Below are 21331 nucleotides of genomic sequence, written 5' to 3'. Positions count from 1 at the left end.
TAAATAGTGGAAATAGTTAGAATATTTCTACCACTCTGTATGTATTACATATATTAGTAAGGGTTGTTTGACAGCCTACAGTGATTGTTGCTTTATCTAATGGACTGCATTGTAAATATTTAATACATAGTTGTTCTGTAGAACAGAATTGGATTAAGATGTTTGTGCATAAGATATATTTATAAAGTAATTTCATATATTATGTATCATCTAAGTTCTCTATTATTATATATATTATAAGATATATTTTAATATACATATGAATTATATGTATAATAATAAATAAATACATATATATACATATATACATATATATACATATAATATTATATTACATAATATACATATTGTATATTAACAGTCATTACTGAGGTATGTAACACATGATACTTAATTGTAGTTTTCATATATACATATATATACATATAAATATATACATATATACATATACATATATATATATATATATATATATATATATATATTATATATATTTATTATTACACACACACACACACACACACACACACACACACACACACACACACACATACACACATACATACATACATACATACATACATACATACATACATACATACATACATATATACATACATACAAACGTACATGCATGTATATACATGCACACACATACATTGTCTACATATATATACCTACATATATACATATATATCCATATATATCCATATATATCCATATATATATACACACACACATACACATGTATGTGTGTGTGCATATATATGTGTATGTATATATATGTATATATTTAGATTTATATATATACATATATAATATACACATACATATACATACATACATATACATATATATATATATATATATATATATATATACATACATATATATACATACATGTATATATATATATATATATATATATATATATATCTATATATATATATACATCATATATATACATACATACATAACTATACATACATAACTATACATACATAAATATACATGCATATACATATATACATACATACATAAACATACATACATATACATACACATTCATACATACTCGTACATGCATACACGTACAAACACACTCACATACAAACACACACACGTACAAATACACACACGTACACACACACACACACACACACACACACACACACACACACACACACACACACACACACCAACATACATATATACACCACATGCACACACACACACACACACACACACACACACACACACACACACACACACACACACACACACACACACACACTCTCACGGATGAGGTATGTTATTAGTGTTTGGTAATTGTAATGACGTTACAGGAAAACTACAACTAAGAAAACCCGTTAAGGCAGTTGTCTATTATTCCTTTTATCCACATTTGATTATAGAATAGGATTAACAAAGAAAATGGTGCTCACACAAGCTACAGACACCAGCAAGATGACCTGATGAATGCTAAACTATTGTACATCTCTTTTCATGGAGTGAAAGTGGGACACTTATTGGTAAATATAATAACTTAAGCTTAATTTGAAATGTTGAACAATTTGTCATGTTCAGCTAACCAAATATTGCTTTGTCTCACACAATCTTGTTATTACCATCTAGGAAACTGCTGTGATAAATTTTTTGAGCTTTGAAGCAGATTACATATGGTGTAAACACTGTTCTTATTAAGACAATAATTGGTAATTTTCTATTTTACACTTACATTTACCTTGAGCAGACCAACACAGAGTTATATAGTATTTATGATATTCACAAATGTAATCCACCATTACATTTAATCCTCTGTATTGGTATTATACTCAGTGAGGTCTTCAAAACAGAGAAAACCAATGACAGTATAGTGATTCATCTGCAGATGTTATTTCAGTAGGAGTGATATCGAACTTTACTCTATTGTATTGGTGGGCTTAACTTACCTGGTATAGTGAGAAATCAGTTAGGTGTTGTCAAGTCACAGATGTGAGAGAGTAAAGTTCAGTATTACCTTTGAGATGGTGTCAGCAGATGAATTCATGGTTATTTATCCTTTTTTTTACACATATGAGGTGAAGTGTGGACATGCTTAGGATTGAATCTAACTGTGCATTATAAAAGAATCTTGTCGTAGTTATTTTTCTGTTTCTTTCTAGGGTTTATAAGTGTATATATTCAGTAGGTGGATATCCCCTGGTTAGGGGTTAGGTTAGTTTAGGTCTGGTTATTTTTTATCAAAGTAGACTTTGTTAAACTATGGTAAGCTAAGCAAAGTTAATCTAAGCCAAACTAAGCAAAGCAAAGTTAACCTAAGCCAAGCTAAGCTAAACTAAGCAGAGCTGTGCTAACATAAGCAAAGTTATCCCAAGCTAAGCCAAGCTAAACTAAAGTAGGGAGAGCTAAGATAAGATAAGCAAAGTTATCCCAAGCAAAGTTAGGCTAAGCAGAGGTATGCTCAATAAAGTTAACCCATTGGTTGGGTACCTGCACTTTCCATTGTCATTTTGCTATATTAGTTTTTATTTACATGTAGATGGTTTTAGGAGCACTTAGTCACCAACTAAGCAGTTATTATAGTGTTCCAATTTCAGGAAAGGAAATGTGGCACCGAACTCTAGAGTAGTTGACATTTAGTACTTGTGTTTGCATGTCAGGAATTTTTAAAACTTATAGTAATTTCATTCTTTTACACCACTTTATTTTTGTTTTCTCTCAAGAGAGACTTAACTCTGGTTATTCCAGAGCCTTGGGTGAGTTGCCAATTTTTCCTTTCCTGTGGTATGATGAACAAAAAATTTGTTTTCTTAGCATTATTATTGATATTATTGTTATCATTATTATGAATTATTATATCATTCATAAAAATTATAACATTTCAAGGAATGAGCCAAGTATGTGTACATCAATTAGGCCTGTTATATGATACTTGTGAAGACACATCCCCCCTCCCCCTCTGCCTTACTGTTACTATTAATGTTGTTATTGATATTACTTTTACTCCTGATATTACTATTTCTCTTACTATTACTATTAGTATTATTGTTATTGTTGTTATTATTATTATCATTATTATTATTATTATTGCTATCATTATTGTTATTATTATTATTATTATTATTATTGCTATTATTATTATTATTATTATTGTTATTGTTGTTATTATTATCATTATTATTATTATTACCATTATTATTGTTGTTATTTATTTATTTTTTTTATATCATCATCATCATCATCATCATCATCATCATCATCATCATCATCATCATCATCATCATCATCATCATCATCATCATCATCATCGTTATTATCATCATCGTTATTATCATCATCATGAATATTTATTATTGTTATTATTGATAATAATTAAAATAATAATAATGATAATGATAATGATAACAATAACATTAATAATAACGGTATTAGATATTAATATTAGTGATCTGACCCTTTGGTGATTAAATACATATGAAGACCCCCCCCCCCCCACCTTACTATTACTATTAATGTTGATATTGATATTACTTTTACTATTGATATTACTATTTCTGTTACTATTATTGTTTTTGTTATTGTTATTATTATCGTCATCATCATCGCCATTGTCATCATTATCGTTATCATTATTATTATCATTTTCATTATTATTGTTGTTGTTGTTATCGTTGTTATTATTATTCATCATGAATATTTATTTATTATTGTTATTGTGGATAATAATTAAAATGATAGTAATAATAATAATAATATTATTGATAATATTAATGCGAATAATAACAACAATAACAGTATTAAATATTGATATTAATGATGATAATGATAGATAAAACTATGATAACAATAATGAACATGATAATGATAATGAAATGATAATTATTATATTATAATTATATTGATAATGATGATTATTTTCATATTAATAATGATAATTATTATCATCATTATGATCATTGTAATAATGATTATTATTATTATTACTATAGTTATAATTATATAATTATGATAATAGTATTAATGATGATGATAATAGTGATGATTATTGTTATTGTTGTTATTATGATTATTGTTATTGTTATTATTTTTATCATCATTGTTGTTGTCATTGTCATTATTGTTACTGTTGTTGCTGTTATTGTTATTTTTATAATGATGATATGAAGAAGAATTATTATTGATGTAGTTATTATCATTATTAAAACTAAAGTTATAGCAATGATGATAATATCAACAATAACAACAATAATAAAAATAATGATTATGGTAATAATGATGATAATGATGATAATGATAATGATAATGATATTGGTAATGATGATGATGATATTGATAATGATAATGATGATAATGATAAAAATGTTAAATTATGATAAATAATGATAATTGTGAAGATGAAAATTATAAATATGATAATAATGATGACGATGGTAATAGTATTAATTATGATTATTATTATTATTGTTATTGTTGTTATTGTTTTTCTTATTGTTATTGTTATTATTATAGTTATTATTAGTAGTAATAGTTATATAATGTTAATGATTATTTTTAGAATGATAAATGATGATGATGATATTGATGATTATGATAATAATGATTATAATAATAATAATAAAAATAATATAATAAGAAAATAATAACGATTAGTAATATTAATAATAATAATAATAATAATAATACTTATTATTGTTATTAATATTATTATTAATATTATAATTATTATTACTACTACTACTACTATTACGACTACTACTACTATTACGACTATTACTATGACTGCTACTACAACTACTACGACTACTGCTGTGACTACTACTATGACTACTACTACTACTACTACTACTACTACTACTACTACTACTACTACTACTACTGTACTACTACTACTACTACTACTACTACTACTACTACTACTACTACTACTACTACTATTATTATTATTATTACTACTATTACTGTTACTGTTACCAGTACCATTACTTATCATTATCATTATCATTATCATTTCTCCTAATCTTACTCTTAATCTTAATCTTAATCTTATTATTATAAAGAATGGTACTAACAATGAAAATCATGATGATATTAAAATTGGTAATGTTATTGTCATTCATATTAATATTATGATTGTCGTCATTATTATATTATTGTTATTAATGCTAATATTGTTAATATTATTATTATTAACATTATTATTATTATTATTATTGTTATTGTTATTGTTGTTATTGTTATTGTTATTATTGTTACTATTGTTATCTTCATCACCATCATCATCATCATTATCATTATCATTATCATGTTATAGTCATTATTATTATTATTATTATTATTATTATTATTATTATTATTATTATTTAAATTAATGATATTATTATTATTATTATTATTATTATTATTATTATTATTATTATTATTATTATTATTATTATTATTATTATTATTATTTTATTATTATTATTATTATTTTATTATTGATGTTGTTAGTGTTAGTTATCATTATTGCTAGTATTATTCTATTTGCTGTTGTTGTTGGTAATATAATTTTTATTGTTGTTGTTGTTACTGTTATTGCAATTATTTTGTTATTAGTAGTAGTAGTAGTAATTTTTGTTATATTTATATTTTTATTATTTTGATTTTTTTAATCATCATTGTCACTCACTATCGCTTTCACTGTTTCTTTTTATTATTAGTATCGTTATCGTTATCATTATTGTTCTTCTTCTTCTCCTTCTTTTTCTTATTTTTATTATTATTCTTATTTTTATTGTTATTGTTATTGTTATTATTATTATTGTTGTTTTTATTAGTATTAGTATTAGTTTCAGTTTAATTTTTTTCTTTTTAGTTTCAGTTTCAGTATGACCATTATGATTTTTTTATATATAATAGATATAGTAATAATAATAATAATGGTAATAATTGCTATCATTATTGCTGTTATTGTTATTGATATTATTATTTTTTTATTATTATTATGATGTTGTTATTATTATTGTTATATGTTTAATGTTATTCTTATTGTTGTTTTTATTATCATTAGTATTATTATTAGTTTTATTATTGATATTTCATTTTAATTGTATTTATTTTTTCCCCCACAGACTATGTCCCATAAAGAAGTTATAGTGGAAAATGACGAGATGGAGGACGGGAGCATTTTCGTTTGTTTTATGTGTGAGAAGGAATTCCGCAAAGTCTCTCTTCTCAATGAACACATGCAGATGCATCAGAATATGCCAGGTAATATTGTTAATGTTATGTTATTGTGTGTGTATAAAGTTGTGGGTTGCGATATACTTGTGTATGTGGGTGATTTTTCTTTTTTATGATGATTAATGGGAAGATTACATGATGTGAAACCGTCCCTCAGACTTTATTGAATTAAGAGTAATAGTAATATGAGGTCAGTTAATAAGGTAGATAATAGTACCACAGTGGTCAGTGATTGTTTTGTTTTGAAAAACTAGACCACATTTTCTTATCTTTTGGGCCAGAAAGTGGAAAGAACGATGATGAAATAATAATAAAAAGAATCGTGTTAAAAGCAGCTTTTTGACTGCAGTTGTTTAGGCCTAATTTGTGGGTAGAATAACACTGGCTGGGGCATGCCAGCATTATTATTATTACTTTTTATTCTTCTTCTTTTATTTTCTTTTCATCTTTCTCTTTTCCTCAGTATAAATGTGTTTCAGACTCCAAAAGTTATGATGTAATTGCTTTATGGAAAAGAAAGCAAAGTAAGGCCTTAGTCACTTAACTCCTGAAGAAAATCAGTTCATCCTATTGTTATACCTCAAAAATTTCCCCTTGGTGATATGCAGCCAGTGGAAAATTGAGAAAATAAGGTTGTTACATTTGAAAATTTACTTAAGGGTATTCATAGTATTCATCACCTGTAATGCCATATTAGTATTGATATGAATTACTCTAAATTACATAGGAGTAAAATTGCCTCAAAACATTTGAAGAATTTGCATTGACAATTTTTTTTTGAGAGCTATTGGATTTGACCCCAAATTGACAGTTTTCTCCAAAAAGATTTTTTTTTCTTGTAACCATCCCCTTATAAACTTAAATAAAAGTGAATTGGTATATTTATAACCATAAGAACCTAAAAAACTTAGGGAGTAATGTTATATTTCATACTTAAACATGTATTAAACATAAGTCATAAACAGGTAATCTTTTCTCTACCCTCTTCTGTCTCAGCTTTATTCATTTGGATTTTTTTTTTTTTTAATTATTATTATTTATTAATCATTATACATGTAAATACATTGATACATTTTTCATGGTCAATATAAGTATATACTTGAGAGAAATAAGTGCCTGTTTTATGGTCAATTAATATCAAGTTTCGAGAAGTCTTCCTTCCTTTAAATGGAGATTTTTCATGGTCTGGACATTCACAGAATGCTAAAGGAATCCTCACGAGGGCGGGGTGTGGAAGTGCAGGGTGGTGGCCTCGCGGGCGGGGCGGGATGCAAGAGCGCGGGGCAGAGGCGCGGAGGCGGACGAGGGATGGCGAGGACCACAAATAAAGGACTGAAGCCAAAATAAGCTGTGCTACATAAGTTTAACGGAAGAGATAGTTTGTCCGTCAACAATCAAAATGCTGAACGGAATACGGCTGAGAGTTTGGCTTTGTGTTTGTTTATGTTGGATTACTTTGTGTTGTTGTCTTCTCCATCTTCCATGCTAAAGATCACCCATTTTTATTGTTTTATGTGTTACATGCATATTTATCCATATGCATGTTTGTATAAATATTCATATACATATTCATATACATATACATTTTTACATGCACACATATACACACAGGCACACACACATAAACACACACATGCACACACACTCACACTCACACTCACCCTCACACTCACACTCACACTTACACTCACACTTACACTTACACTTACACTTACACTTACACTCACACTCACACTTACACACACACACACACACACACACACACACACACACACACACACACACACATACACATACACATACACATACACATACACATACACATACACATACACATACATACATACATACACACCTACTCACTCACTCACTCACTCACTCACTCACTCACTCACTCACTCACTCACTCACTCACTCTTTTTATTTAGTAGGTTATTTGATTTAATTCTCGGCAGTTGTATTTCTGTTAAAATGTATATAATAATTGAGAACAGCATTACTATTACTTTTTTTCTGTTGTCTTGCATAACTGTTACATTTGTAATTTGCAGGCATTATTTCCAAAGCCGGGGAAGCAGAGGCCGCGGACGAGGCAAGAGACCCCTTTCAATGGATGATGAAGAGGATATGGAGGAGAATGACACAAATGTTCAGCTTCAAGATGAAGAAATCATGATGGTTCCCCCTCCATCTAAGAAGTCCTCAGGCCCTTTAATCATGAATGCTGAACCAGATGGCTTTATATGTCCTCCGACAAACAGCTTTTCAACAACTAAAAAGCATGTCAAAATAAGGTGAGAATTAGATGTAATTTCTTTATTTACCCATTTGTAATGGGATGGTTATACATATATGGCTCCACAAGTCCTTAGTCACCTAGGAGACAATTAGTAGGCTTACCTATCTCACCTTTTTACTCCTTTCTTTGATTTTTGGAAAAAATTTTCATATATTTTATCTTATTGTTATTAGCATTATTATAATCATAACATAAGGAATGATGTTGTTGCAGTATCAATTTTGATAGCATAAAAAAAAATAAAAAAATCCTGCAGATTTATAGAAAGGGGAAATCACATGAGGTCGTCTGTGTGAGACCGAATTTTAAAGAAAGTTTGATAAACAGGAAAGGTAATTTTATATTCCATGTTGATAGTTTATTGGGACAGTCTTCATTTTTATTTTACAATTTTTTACTTTTATTCAATTTGTTTACTTATTTATTAGGAAAGAATCTTGATCATTTGACAGTTTTGTCACAGATACAAACTTCTTCATATAAGATTCAGTTTAGGTCTGATGAGAACTTCATCCCTTCAATAAGTAGAATCCCCTTCTTCCACCCTCTTAAAAAGGATTATATGGGATCTTAGTTATTTGTCATTAACCCCTACAATTCAGATGATGTGACCATCACATCGTAAAAAAAATTGACTTTAGAGGTGGGTGACATGAACATGCTCTCTTGGGAAAATTTGGCTGAAGGCCAGTGTGATGGAAAAGACTCACTGTGTGTACACAAACCTCTTGGAGAGTGATTAGACTCATTTGGTGTTTAGTAAGAGGCTTTTGCGTAATTTCCATTGTTAACCCTTTCACGACGGGTGGCATGTATGTACATGCCATGGTATGCCTGGACTATCTGCCGGGGGCATGTACGTACATGCCATGGTGTATGTATTACCATGCCAATAGTTTTTTTTGTTACAATTGTGGCAGATAAAATTTTTTTGCCACTGAAAATGTGATTAAGTAGTTTTTAACACTTTTTCTCATTTTTCCTATACTATGCATTTCATAAAGGCTTCTCGGGCTTCCGAGGTTAGCGTAAAAAAAATTACGTCGGTAATCGACTACATTGGCCAGAGATATTATATAGTATTCACAAAGTGATGATGTAAAACCACGTGAAAATACCAACATGTATTAAAAAAAAAATAAATGAATAGAAATATTATTTATAAAAACACTGAACATAAAAGTATATCTATATGGAAGTGATAATATAAACCTGTTGAAGTTAAAGTTATCTTATAAAATAACTTGAAAAAAAAATGCAAAAAAAAAAAAAAAAAATACAACAAAACCTACGTTTCAACTCCATGATGCCACCCACTGCTTATTTTATTCAGACTATAGAGCGAATAATGATCAACTATGGAGTCCATATAACAACAAAAATATCCTACAGTCTTGATTTATCAGGAAATATGGCAAATAGAGACCTTGGAAAATAATAATTTTGAAAATACAACATAGGCTCTTAGTATTACGAAGAAAAGGCAAGGGATGCTGGTATTGGGCATGAGCGGTCGCGCATGCTAGGGTGACGATATAAGCCCCCGGCAGCGAGGCCCGGGCCACTATGAATACTACCCGTTGGGAAAGGGTTAAAAGAGTGTCTGTGAGCCCTGACTGTAAGAGTGCTGTGTCCAGGGAGAACATTATTTCCATGCTCAGGATCCTATTCCTGCCCACCATGACTGGCAGTGCAGGTTGTATTACAGAAAATTAAATATTATGATTTTTATTTTAAATGACAGAAGTATTATTATTATTATTATTATTATTATTATTATTATTATTATTATTAATTATTATTATTATTATTATTATTAATTATTATTATTAATTATTATTATTAATTATTAATTATTAATTATTATTATTATTAATTATTATTATTAATTATTATTATTAATTATTAATTATTAATTATTAATTATTAATTATTATTATTATTGATGATGATGATGATGATGATGATGATATGATGATGATGATGATGATATGATGATGTTGATGATGATGATGATGATATGATGATGATGGTGATGATATGATGATATGATGATGATGATGATGATGATATGATGGTGATGGTGATGATATGATGATGATGATGATATGATGATGATGATGATGATATGATGATGATAATGATAATGATAATGATGATGAAATGATAGATAATGATAATGATGATGATGATGATGATGATGATGATGATGAGTTATGGACTGCCTAAGGAGATGATATAGAGTCTGTGCAAGGAAAGTAGTCTATTACCATTTGGATAAAGCAAATCAAATGACAAATATAGACATTGAAAAATGGCAAAAAAGCTAAAAACACTTGTGCCAAAAAAGGCAAAATAACATTGCAAAGGGGAGGCATGGAATTCTTATCACAGCACACAAGTGTTTGTTTGTACTCGGCCTACAAGTTGCATACCTGACAGAGTGTGCACTCATGTAAGCCTAATGCCTGTATTTTTGGCCACATGATGGCAGTGAAGTATCCAGATCCAGTGGGTAAATATGGACTAGAAAATATTACTGTGACAATACACAATATCTAGGGAATTCAATGTAATAGGGTGTATTATGTAGACCATGACTAATATCTGTTGGTTTTCTCAAACATATTTTCTTAGAAAAATACCAAAATTTTTACTTAAGCAAAAGAGCAATGCAGATGTTGATTGTTGGATAAATGGTGTAAATATTATGTACATCATGAGTTTGGGAGGGTGGCTGCTGGTGTATGGTAGAGGCGTGTGAATGAACTTAGCACAGGTAGATGGGAGAGGATCTTCTCCTTTTAAATCAGCCATCTCATCTTCATTTTCAACAATGTTTCTTTTGAAGGATCGAGAATGGTAGAGGTTGATTGGAGAGGATTGTTATGCTTTCCATATTTGATATGATGCCTTTAGAAAATGAATGAAGGGTAGTCTGTTTTTTTCTAGTTTTTGCTTTCAAAATCTTTTAGTCCTGTGAGTGTATACTGGGGTAAAGTTTCCCGTTATTCTATGATACCCCGGAATGCTAAATATTCCCAGTTTCTTTGGGCTAAACAAACAACTTCTAAGAATAATGTATGTATGTACACCCATCAATAGATACATTATCTGTCAGCGAAGTGGAAGGGTTCTGTAAATTACTCATAGCATATTTATGTCTTATATTTTCCTATGAAACTCAACCAAGAGCATGTTGAATAGAATGGCTGGTAAGTTTCTTGAATATTCTGATATTTTAAAAAAATTACTTAAAATATCAAAAGGCTAATGATCCTCTTAAGAACCCAAAATTAGTTTGTTTTTGCTGCTTTTATTCCTCTTTGTAATTTGGGTGGGTTTGCATTAGCCCTTATCCATTAATGAGTGTGGGAGGTTAAAAAACAATAATGTTCATCAGCGCCTTAGAGTACACTGGTGCAGGCATCAGCCTGTACCAGTGGCTGGTAGGTAGATATATTGTTTATGGATACTGTAGGTCTTATTAGCAGGAGCTTTAAATTTTTGGTGAGTGTATACATATTCATAATGTTATTTTATTTTTATTCATTATAACAATGTAGCAACTTTTATTCATTGTTTCTTATTAGTTTCTTATTCATTTGCGGATATACAAAACTTTTGGAACCCTAATGGTGAAAGGGTGATATGTGGACAATGGTGCATCCACAAAACGTCAGTGATGAAAGAGTGAAATGAAGAAGAATAGAGATCCTCTGTATACACAGATGACCTGATTATTATATGAAAAATAGTGGATAATATCAGGTACTTGTTTAACACAACAACAACAACTGGAAAGTAAAGTTTATTGTTTGATTTTCATTTACAGAAAGAAACTCATAGTACAGGAAGTAGTGTACGAAGAAGTTGAAGAGGATGAAAGGGAAGGAGAGACCAATGGTGCCCACACAGCAAACAACATTTTGGTAAGCAGGCATTGTCTAATGCACAAGTAAAATCAGTTTTTTGTGGATTATATGCTTTTTTACTTTCTAATATATATTCTAAGTAGGGAGTACCAGTTGGGCAATTTTATTGTGAAGATATAAATAAGTGCACACACACACGCGCACACTCACACACACACACACACACACACACACACACCACACACACACACACACACACACACACACATATATATATATACTCACTCACTCACTCACACTCACTCACACTCACTCACACTCACTCACACTCACTCACACTCACTCACACTCACTCACACTCACACTCACACACACTCACACTCACTCACACTCACTCACTCACTCACTCACACTCACTCACACTCACTCACACTCACTCACTCACTCACTCACTCACACACACACACACACACACACACACACACACACACACACACACACACACACACACACACATATATATATATATATATATATATATATATATATATATATATATATATATATATATATATATATATATATATATGCACACTTCCTTTGGACTAATGATATATAACAACCACAGAAAGGAGAGTTCCAAGGGAGAGGAAGATGACGAAGACAATTTTGATGAAGAAAATCCAGAGGGTGAGATTGTTGAGGTATGTGTTATCCGAATATCTTTCAGTAATGTTTATTCATTTTACTTTTTACGGGATTGTGTTGTAAATATTGTAGGAAGCAGTTTCTAAGTGTATGAGTAGTATCATTTGCTTTATGGTACTGGTTTTTAATGCCAAAGGGATGTGTGTCCAATATTTAGTGGACGTAGGTTACACAGAATGCTGGGAAATGATTGTGGTGTTTTCTGGTCTCAGAATTTAGATTTTGACCAGTAGAGTCCATATATTTATTGCTAATTGAATTGGAATAGACGGAAGTGATTGTTCTATCTGCCCCATCTTTGTGTCCAGAAGGATGGACCTGAATTATACAGAACTCTAGGGTTTACTAATGATTTTTCAGTCACTGTACTAGAAAAAAATGTAAGTTTTATTTCTAAAATTACATGTGCTGCTTCTTTATCAAAGATTTTAAACAGTGCCATATTTATGCTCATATTCAAAGATGCTTTGGACACCTTAAATGGAGAGCCAGACCTTTATCTTGTGCCAAATTGCCAAATTGCCATCAGGCTGTCTCACATCACAGCCAATCACTGTTGAGCTGCCTCGTGTCATCTCCAATCAGGGCTGTGGCGGTTTCAGACCTCCACTGGAAATAGTGCCCAAAGTGTGTCTGAATATGATCGTTAATATCCATACCAGCAGCCTATGGACACTTCTTTTGCGGAATCTTTATATTCATGTATTTAGAGTATCACAAAGGGGGTTAGGTGTGACTTTCAAATTATGTTTATTGAATCTGGAATGAATTAACATGCATTGCTAGGCTATTGTCTAGCTCAAGGTCAGTCTCTTGAGGCATCATCCCAGCCACTGGGGCCCTGGTTCATGATGTGATTAAATGTCATCCTGTGTCAGTGAAATTTTAGCCATGATGTGATAGGAAATTACCCAATGTGAATAGGTTAATGTGAAACAGGGTTAAACAGTCAAGTCAGATGAATTTTAAATATATCAGATTTGGGTAGAGTTATTGAGGGCTATGTATTCAATATCATATATTGTACCCTTTTGAAGAATGTATTGCATTAGTATAGATCAAGGTACAATGAAAAATACTGTATATTTAGTTTTATGTCATTCCATGCATACCTGTCATTCATCCATATACTTTAATTCTAGTTGAACCAATTTTATTTATATTTTCCCAAGCTGTCAGAAGATGATGATGTGAGTACTTTTTTCTTGGTAGTTATCTACTATCATTGTAGTAATATTTATCCATGAGCTTAGGGTGTATTCACTGTACACTGTGGATTGTCTAATTTATTTTGTTTACACATATATGGCTTCATAAGTGTGCAGTCACTAAAGAGTCTGTTACTGTATCATAATCATTAATTGATAGTGATACTAACTTGAATAGATAGTATTTCCTCTATCCACGTTTACAGCTTTCAGCTATTGTAATTATGGATGTACATTATTAATTACATAAGAACTGGCAAATATGATTGGAAAGTTTAAATTATAGTTGGACTTCTTATTCCTTTTGAATTGTAGTTGGTGGGCTAGCTGCCAAGGAAGTATGACATTTGATAAATAGTTATAAAAACTGACTCATGATTTGTGTTATAGTATTTGCTTCTTTTCTAGTTAACATTTATCTCAGTTCATAATTACTTATCTCATGCAACATTAACAATATTGTTACTGGCAACTGTGATCAGAGAGTTTAGATTATTGTTAAAGCTTCTATTTCTGGTGAAAGAACAGTTAGTGGTCACCGCTAATCAGTGATCATGATCAGAGGATTGGGTGGGATTAAAACCCATAGGGTTGTAGGGATTCGTTCGCTCATTTTTTAGCTTAATATTTGCAAAGGTCAAAAACACACATTTTTTAAACTATAGTCTGTCCTTATTATTCATATTTTTTTCTACTGGCACAATCAGGATTATTTGTATTGAAAAAATTTACTGAAGATTTAAAAGGCCTTTAAAGTATTATTTTTTGAGCAGTAAATGTTATTATGAGATGTTATTTGCTTGATAGGTAGATGTCAAATGATAATGTGTGGTTCATTTACATACTGTTTGTCTGTGGTGCTGATGAAAATGGATGTGGCCTTCTATATATGCAGATTGAACTGACTAGTATTATTGTTATCAATGTTATTGTTATTATAATCATTATTATTATTATACAGTTATTAGCCCATTAGCAATGGTTATGTGCACTGTCTGCTATTGTTTTGTCACTTGTTTATGCATGGTTGGCTTTACAAGTGCTTAACCAATTATGAGGCCTACCTGTGCTTACCTGTTTCCCCATTGCTTGATTTTTTATAGTTATTATTGTTATCAGTGTTATTATTTGTGATAGTACTATAACATTGTTAATGAAAAAGATGAAAACCTGTCTGAAAATTCAAGGTATAGGCAAGGTCAAGTAAGTCTAAAAATTGTCTTCTTGGTGACTAAGAGTTTGTGGAGCCATCTGTGTGTAAACAATATTAATACACTAAAATCACAATGGGTAATGCATATATGTGTGCCTTTCTGGCATCAATGGATAACAATGATAATTGTAAAGATGTATACATGCCTTCCCAGCATCATCAGGTTAAAGGAGGTTCTTTTCTGTTTCTTTGCATTGGTCACCAAATTTTTCAGAGTTCTTCAAGGCAGTTGTAGCAATATTTTTATAATTATGCTCATATGCAAAAACAGTAACATGATTACCTTATACCATAGTTATTTCATAGAAGATTGATTGTTGATTGTTTTAGGGTGATTTTACCCAACGACTCACTCATGATTTTTCTTCTTGCAGGTAATGGATTTCCCTACCACCCTGAAAGATAGAACTGCAAATTCAAAGAAGCCGGGAAGACGATCACAGCCAAGGACAGCAGAAGATGAGCCTGGGATTCCATGTGATGAGTGTGGCAAGGAATTTAGGTATGATGATAGTTCGAGTGAATTTAGAGAAAGCTTAGGAGTGGTATATCAAATTATACAATTTCATGGTCTTGTTTAGCAACATTTTTAGGCTTTTGAATCAATAGCCTTAACTTTCCTTGGTTATTCCTAGTAATTCCACGCACAAGAAGGTTAAATTTTGTCAGTGATAATACAACAGTGTGATGAGTTGGTTTGTTATGAAGGCTATAGTCATGGCCTGGCAGATAAGGGTTAACCTGTTAGGTCTGGGTGCCTTGCTTTGGCTCTTAGATGAAAATATGGGCATTAGGTTTACTTATATGGGGACTCTCTTGAGGGTGCAGCTTGTAGGCAGGCATGTGCAAACACTCATGTGGTATCAGACTTCCTTGCCTCTGCTTTGCAATACCATTAGCCCATATCCTGGAGATTATGTTTTTTATGTATTGCCATTTTCCATGGAATATATTAGCCATTTGTAATGCTGTATGTTTTTATTGAGAATACTCCATATTCTTTCTCTAGGTAGTGTACGCTCTGTGACATAGAAGTAATAATAAGTAATGTTTTATTGTTTGTATTATGATTTTATATTTTTGTATTCTCCAATTTTCATTAACACTCAGCACCTTGGATAATTGGGTAGGAGAAAGTTCTGCATGTGGACATACTTTCACCTATAGAGATAGGTCCTTTCAGGCAGACTCACATATAGTACACTCCACCCTTATTTACCAATGAGACTTCCTTGTCGTCTGACACTTGGTAACAAATTCCCATGGCATGATATTTTGACCCTCAGCCTGGTTTCTTCATGATAGCACATTCCATGGCTAAATTTTTTTGTTAGGACATTTATGTCAGCTGAATCTAATTAGTTAATATCATAGGTGTATGTATTTTTATCATTTGTTTATAACATGCAGAACATCATGGGATGAGCATGTAATCAGTAAAAAAAAAAAAAAAAAAAAGAGAGTGAGAGTGAGTGAGTGAGTGAGTGAGTGAGTGAGTAAGCACGACTCTTTATGGCATGCAAAGGTTATGGACTTGGTAGGATTGGCAAAATAATGGTTTGATTACGTAAATGCAAATGATTGGTAAATAAGGGTTTAATAGTGAATCAACATGATGATGTGCATTGTTGAAACATCTGCATTTATAAATCAACACTAAGGTACCACCTTGAAATAATGAAACAAGCAAATGATTATTTCTCTGTATTTTTTAAATGTTATTTTGTATATTTCTGTGTTTGTTTGATTTGATAGATTGATTGAATGATTGATTGATTTTGCAGGTCTGTCACTACTCTTCGTGTACATATGAAGTCTCACTTAGAAGTAAAGGACATTCCATGCCCATATTGTGATGAAACCTTCCCACAGCGTCATGTTCTTCACCAGCATCTTGTAAATGATCACGAAGAGTCAAGTAACCTTACTTGTCCAGTCTGTCAGAAAGTAAGAGATGGATTGTGATGTTTTAGATATCTTGGATCTGAGAGATGAAGATTTGTCTCTCAGAATTCAGAGTGATAAAGATAGATTATAATGAAAAATAATCAGATGCCAGTACCACCACTATACCAAACATGTCATTTTCAGTATGTATGTGTCAATAGATGAAGTTTAATAAAATGTTGCTTTCTTTACAGGTGTTCACTCGGACCGATTCTCTGAAATCTCACATGGTTCGGATGCATGAGGAAGATGGTGGACTTAATTGTTATATTTGTGGCAAGAACTTCCCAAGCCAGGGGCAACTGGAGATGCATGTGAGAGTTCACACTGGAGAGAGGCCTTTCAAATGTGATTATTGTAACAAAGGGTTTGTGCAGAAAGTGCATCTGCGGACACATCTGCGGACAATGCACAATATGCAGGAGATACAAAATACTCCATGTCGGATATGCAATGCTATGTTAGATGGCAGGGCAGGCTTGAGAGACCATTACAGTTCAGTTCACGGTCTCACAAATAACCAGTACAAGTCGAGAGTAGCTAAATTACGAAAGGAAGGCAAAATTCCGGAGTTGCCACCTCCTGTAGTCAAGGAAGTGGATCCATCTTTAAATTATTATAAAGTAAGTGTATCTGATCTGATACCAAGTCAGACCATGACAACAACATCTACAACTACTAAAACTTACACTAGAAAAAGCTCTGGGAGATTGCGGGAAGTTCGAAAGGGTTCCAATGCAGCATCTCGTAATTCAGCCAGTAGTACAACTATAACTGATGCCCACTTTTTAAGTGCAGAAGTAAAGCAAGAAGGAGATGAGTCACCAAAACGAAGAGATCAAGAAGAATTAAGCATTGTGGAATCTGCCTTTAAGGTGAGAGTCTTAGTTCCTTAACTGTTATCATAATGTTATGGATAGGATTGTTAGTCAGGGAATGAAAAGGTGAGCTTCTTTGTTGATTTCTGAATGTGTATCAGTGTTGATTTCTTCCTCTACATTTGCTTTTTCATTATTTACTTTTTCAAAAGAATTTCCTGTATTTATAGAAAGCAAATAGACTCATGTGTGTAGATGTTCATTAAGGTAAACTTCCAAAAAGAAAGGAAAAATGTTCTCATGTTTAACAGTGTTTAGATTATGTAATAATGAATTTGGATACTGTATATACATTTCAAAATGTTATGGAAAAAAAAAGTAATCTCTATCTTCGCCCCACTATGATGCTTTTAAAATGTATATTTTTTAGTCTTACTGTGCTGTGATATGTTGAACTAAGATTTTTTTTATGTTTGTTTCCTCAGGTGGCAGAGCAGATGGATCAGTTAGGGAACAGTGTATCAGGTAGTACCACTATTCTTGTTGCTGGGGAAGATTCTGCAGCCACAGGTGTGTACTATGCCATCCCTGTGGTGATGGATAGCACATCCACCACCACAGCCACAACAACAGCTCCTTCCTTCTTGACTGCAACTTCCATGAGTTCCCATCAGCCTGCCTCAGGAGAAAATGTGACAAGCACCATGACCTCCAATGGGACAGCTATGGTTTCCACCTCCTCAACAGGGGGACAAGCCCTTCAGCAGGTTCATCTGGCTCAGGAAGAAATAGACGAAGAGTATGCCCAGTTTGCTGCCGAACATTCTCACATTGGTAGTGAAGAGTTCAGTCCAGACAGTCTTGGTGGGAAGGGATCCATTGTCAAGGCTGAGCCATTGCAGCTCTTTACAGACCCCAGTGATCCATCACAGGCAGAAACTGTGGAGATGTTTACAATGTGAATATAAAGAAGGAAATGCATTTACAATATAGGGGAATCTTTTTTGTTATTTATTTGTCTTGTCATTTTCAATCTGCTGTACAACAGTTGTCCGTTAACAATGAATTATTGTGTGATTGAATTTGCCATATCAGATACTTGGCCTAGAGAGGTTGTTCAAATTAGGTTATTAAATATATAGGTGAAAGTATCATAGGATTTAGAGATGTCTAAATCTGCATATTATAACAGAATTTTTTCCCCTGCCTCCTCTTGCTTGCCACCAAAGATGTGCTAAAGTTTTGTATAGTTAACTTGTGGTTTTAGTCATTACACTTAGTATTTTCTTTGATCTACACCATCATCTCTTTTCCTTTTGATTATTTTTGTAATAATTCTGTTGTAGCATAAATTTGGACCACTCCTGGATTTGGACAGATTCTTTTGCCATGATTTATCCAATTAGTTGGTGATAGAACATTCCCCACCAGATTTTGTAAATAGATTTGTACATTGTTGTAGGTCAGTGCCAGATAAAACCTCATACTGTTTGAGGGATAAATGTTTGGACAAGTCAGACTTTACTAGTCTAATATTATTGAAAGATATACACTGAATTTGATTGATTTGTGTGAAAAAGAATGTAGCTCCTCAGCAGAGATTAAAGTATCAGACTTGTATGGAAATGAAGTGTTAGTGATATTGGGCCTAGGTTCATTTTGCATAATTCTTGCATTACCTTCCCAATCCCACATTGGATATTAGGTAGAATGAAGAGTACACATAGGAAATAACTGGAACATGGCTTGTCAGTAAGAGGTAAAGTACAAGATTTTGATATTCTGACATTGCCATTACCAAATCCATTGGATGGCCTACCAGTGAACTCTAGAAATACATCCATGAAATTGAAGAAGAGGTGACAGATCTGTGTAGTATTTATTGACCATATGCTACTCTGTATATATAGAATTTAGTTGGTTAACTCATTGTTTTGAAGTAAAAAAAAATTAGATTTTGATTTTGAATCCACTGTATTGTGGCTGTATATTTGTATCTCGGATAGTCTATCATGGTAACAATATAATTTTCACTATGTTTGTCACCTCAAGCCCTTTAAGTCATTCAGTGTTATTGTGGTTATATGAGAAGAATAGTAGAAACATAAGGTGCATCTGAGAAGTCTGCTGTCAGCTTTGGTGAACATGAAATTGTTCAACAAGGGTTATTGTGTTTGCCAAGGAAATGCCAGATGAGCACAAAAGATGATTTGTTCCACCAAGACCTTTTGTTTGCCTTAGGAGGAATCTTCTATTTGTCAGAGGGAAGGGAATGCCTTTTGTGTAATAAAGTGTCATGGGCAGAAAGTTGGGACTGACAACTGTGCTGGAACCTGGAGATTTCTCGTTTGTACCCTTACTAGGCCCATTTGGCCAATGCAAGGCTTTAGCATAGCATTTTATTCTTATTTTTTATTTGAATATATTTTTTTTCTCAATAAGTAACGTACTAGATTTTAAACTTTTGTTTAAAGGAGAGTATTTCTTATGATGGTAGTAGAAACCTAACAGAAAATGTTATGTCTGAGCTCTTGCTAGTATGGGAGTAACTCATCCTACTGTGTTAGGGTAGGATTTCCAGTAGAACATACAGTATATTTTTATGATGTAGTTTCCACACCATTGAATTACCTGTTTCTTCAGGTAGTATTTATGCATGTAAATTATTTAAAGTTTAGTACTTGAAATTGTAGTTCTTGTACTATTATCTCAGTTTATTGTGTTCACCAGGCATGTGAACACAAGTGAGTTCACTGTTTTATCAGAATTGTGAGGAGTTACAAGTACTTAAAAAGTGACATCACAAATGTTGTGTATGGTATTTTCATACTTTCCCATATAACTTATCAATGATAAGCACCTCTAAAAAGTCACTGCTTGTAAGTTGTTGGCAAAGGAAAAGGGAAAGAAATTAAAGACAAAATAATTATTTTATAACTGACCAACTCAATTACAAGTTTGTTTATTTGCCTATACCAAAAAATGGTGTACTCAAAAGCCTGAAATAAATACAACCAATACGGTGTTTTTGGTTTGCT

General features: G+C 31.8%; 1 protein-coding gene across 1 annotated transcript in view; it reads left to right on the top strand.

The window, feature by feature from the left end:
• LOC119577514 (PR domain zinc finger protein 10-like) overlaps positions 1-21314 on the top strand; it is a 22293-nt gene extending 979 nt beyond the window's left edge. The window contains exons 2-12 of the mRNA XM_037925110.1: positions 6114-6252; positions 7181-7190; positions 7425-7536; positions 8140-8519; positions 12360-12482; positions 13028-13103; positions 14280-14297; positions 15903-16030; positions 17313-17475; positions 17670-18350; positions 18779-21314. Of these exons, the coding sequence (XP_037781038.1) occupies positions 6117-6252; positions 7181-7190; positions 7425-7536; positions 8140-8519; positions 12360-12482; positions 13028-13103; positions 14280-14297; positions 15903-16030; positions 17313-17475; positions 17670-18350; positions 18779-19255 (2304 nt within the window). The 5' untranslated portion in view covers positions 6114-6116 and the 3' untranslated portion in view covers positions 19256-21314. The remainder of the gene's footprint in view (positions 1-6113; positions 6253-7180; positions 7191-7424; positions 7537-8139; positions 8520-12359; positions 12483-13027; positions 13104-14279; positions 14298-15902; positions 16031-17312; positions 17476-17669; positions 18351-18778) is intronic.
• The last annotated feature ends 17 nt before the right edge of the window (positions 21315-21331 follow it).

The sequence above is a fragment of the Penaeus monodon genome, chromosome 10 (genome assembly GCF_015228065.2).
Source record: "Penaeus monodon isolate SGIC_2016 chromosome 10, NSTDA_Pmon_1, whole genome shotgun sequence".
In the NCBI taxonomy this organism is placed as follows: Eukaryota; Metazoa; Arthropoda; class Malacostraca; order Decapoda; family Penaeidae; genus Penaeus; species Penaeus monodon.
Note: the sequence above shows the minus strand (reverse complement) of the source record. Positions and strands in the feature narration are given on the sequence as shown.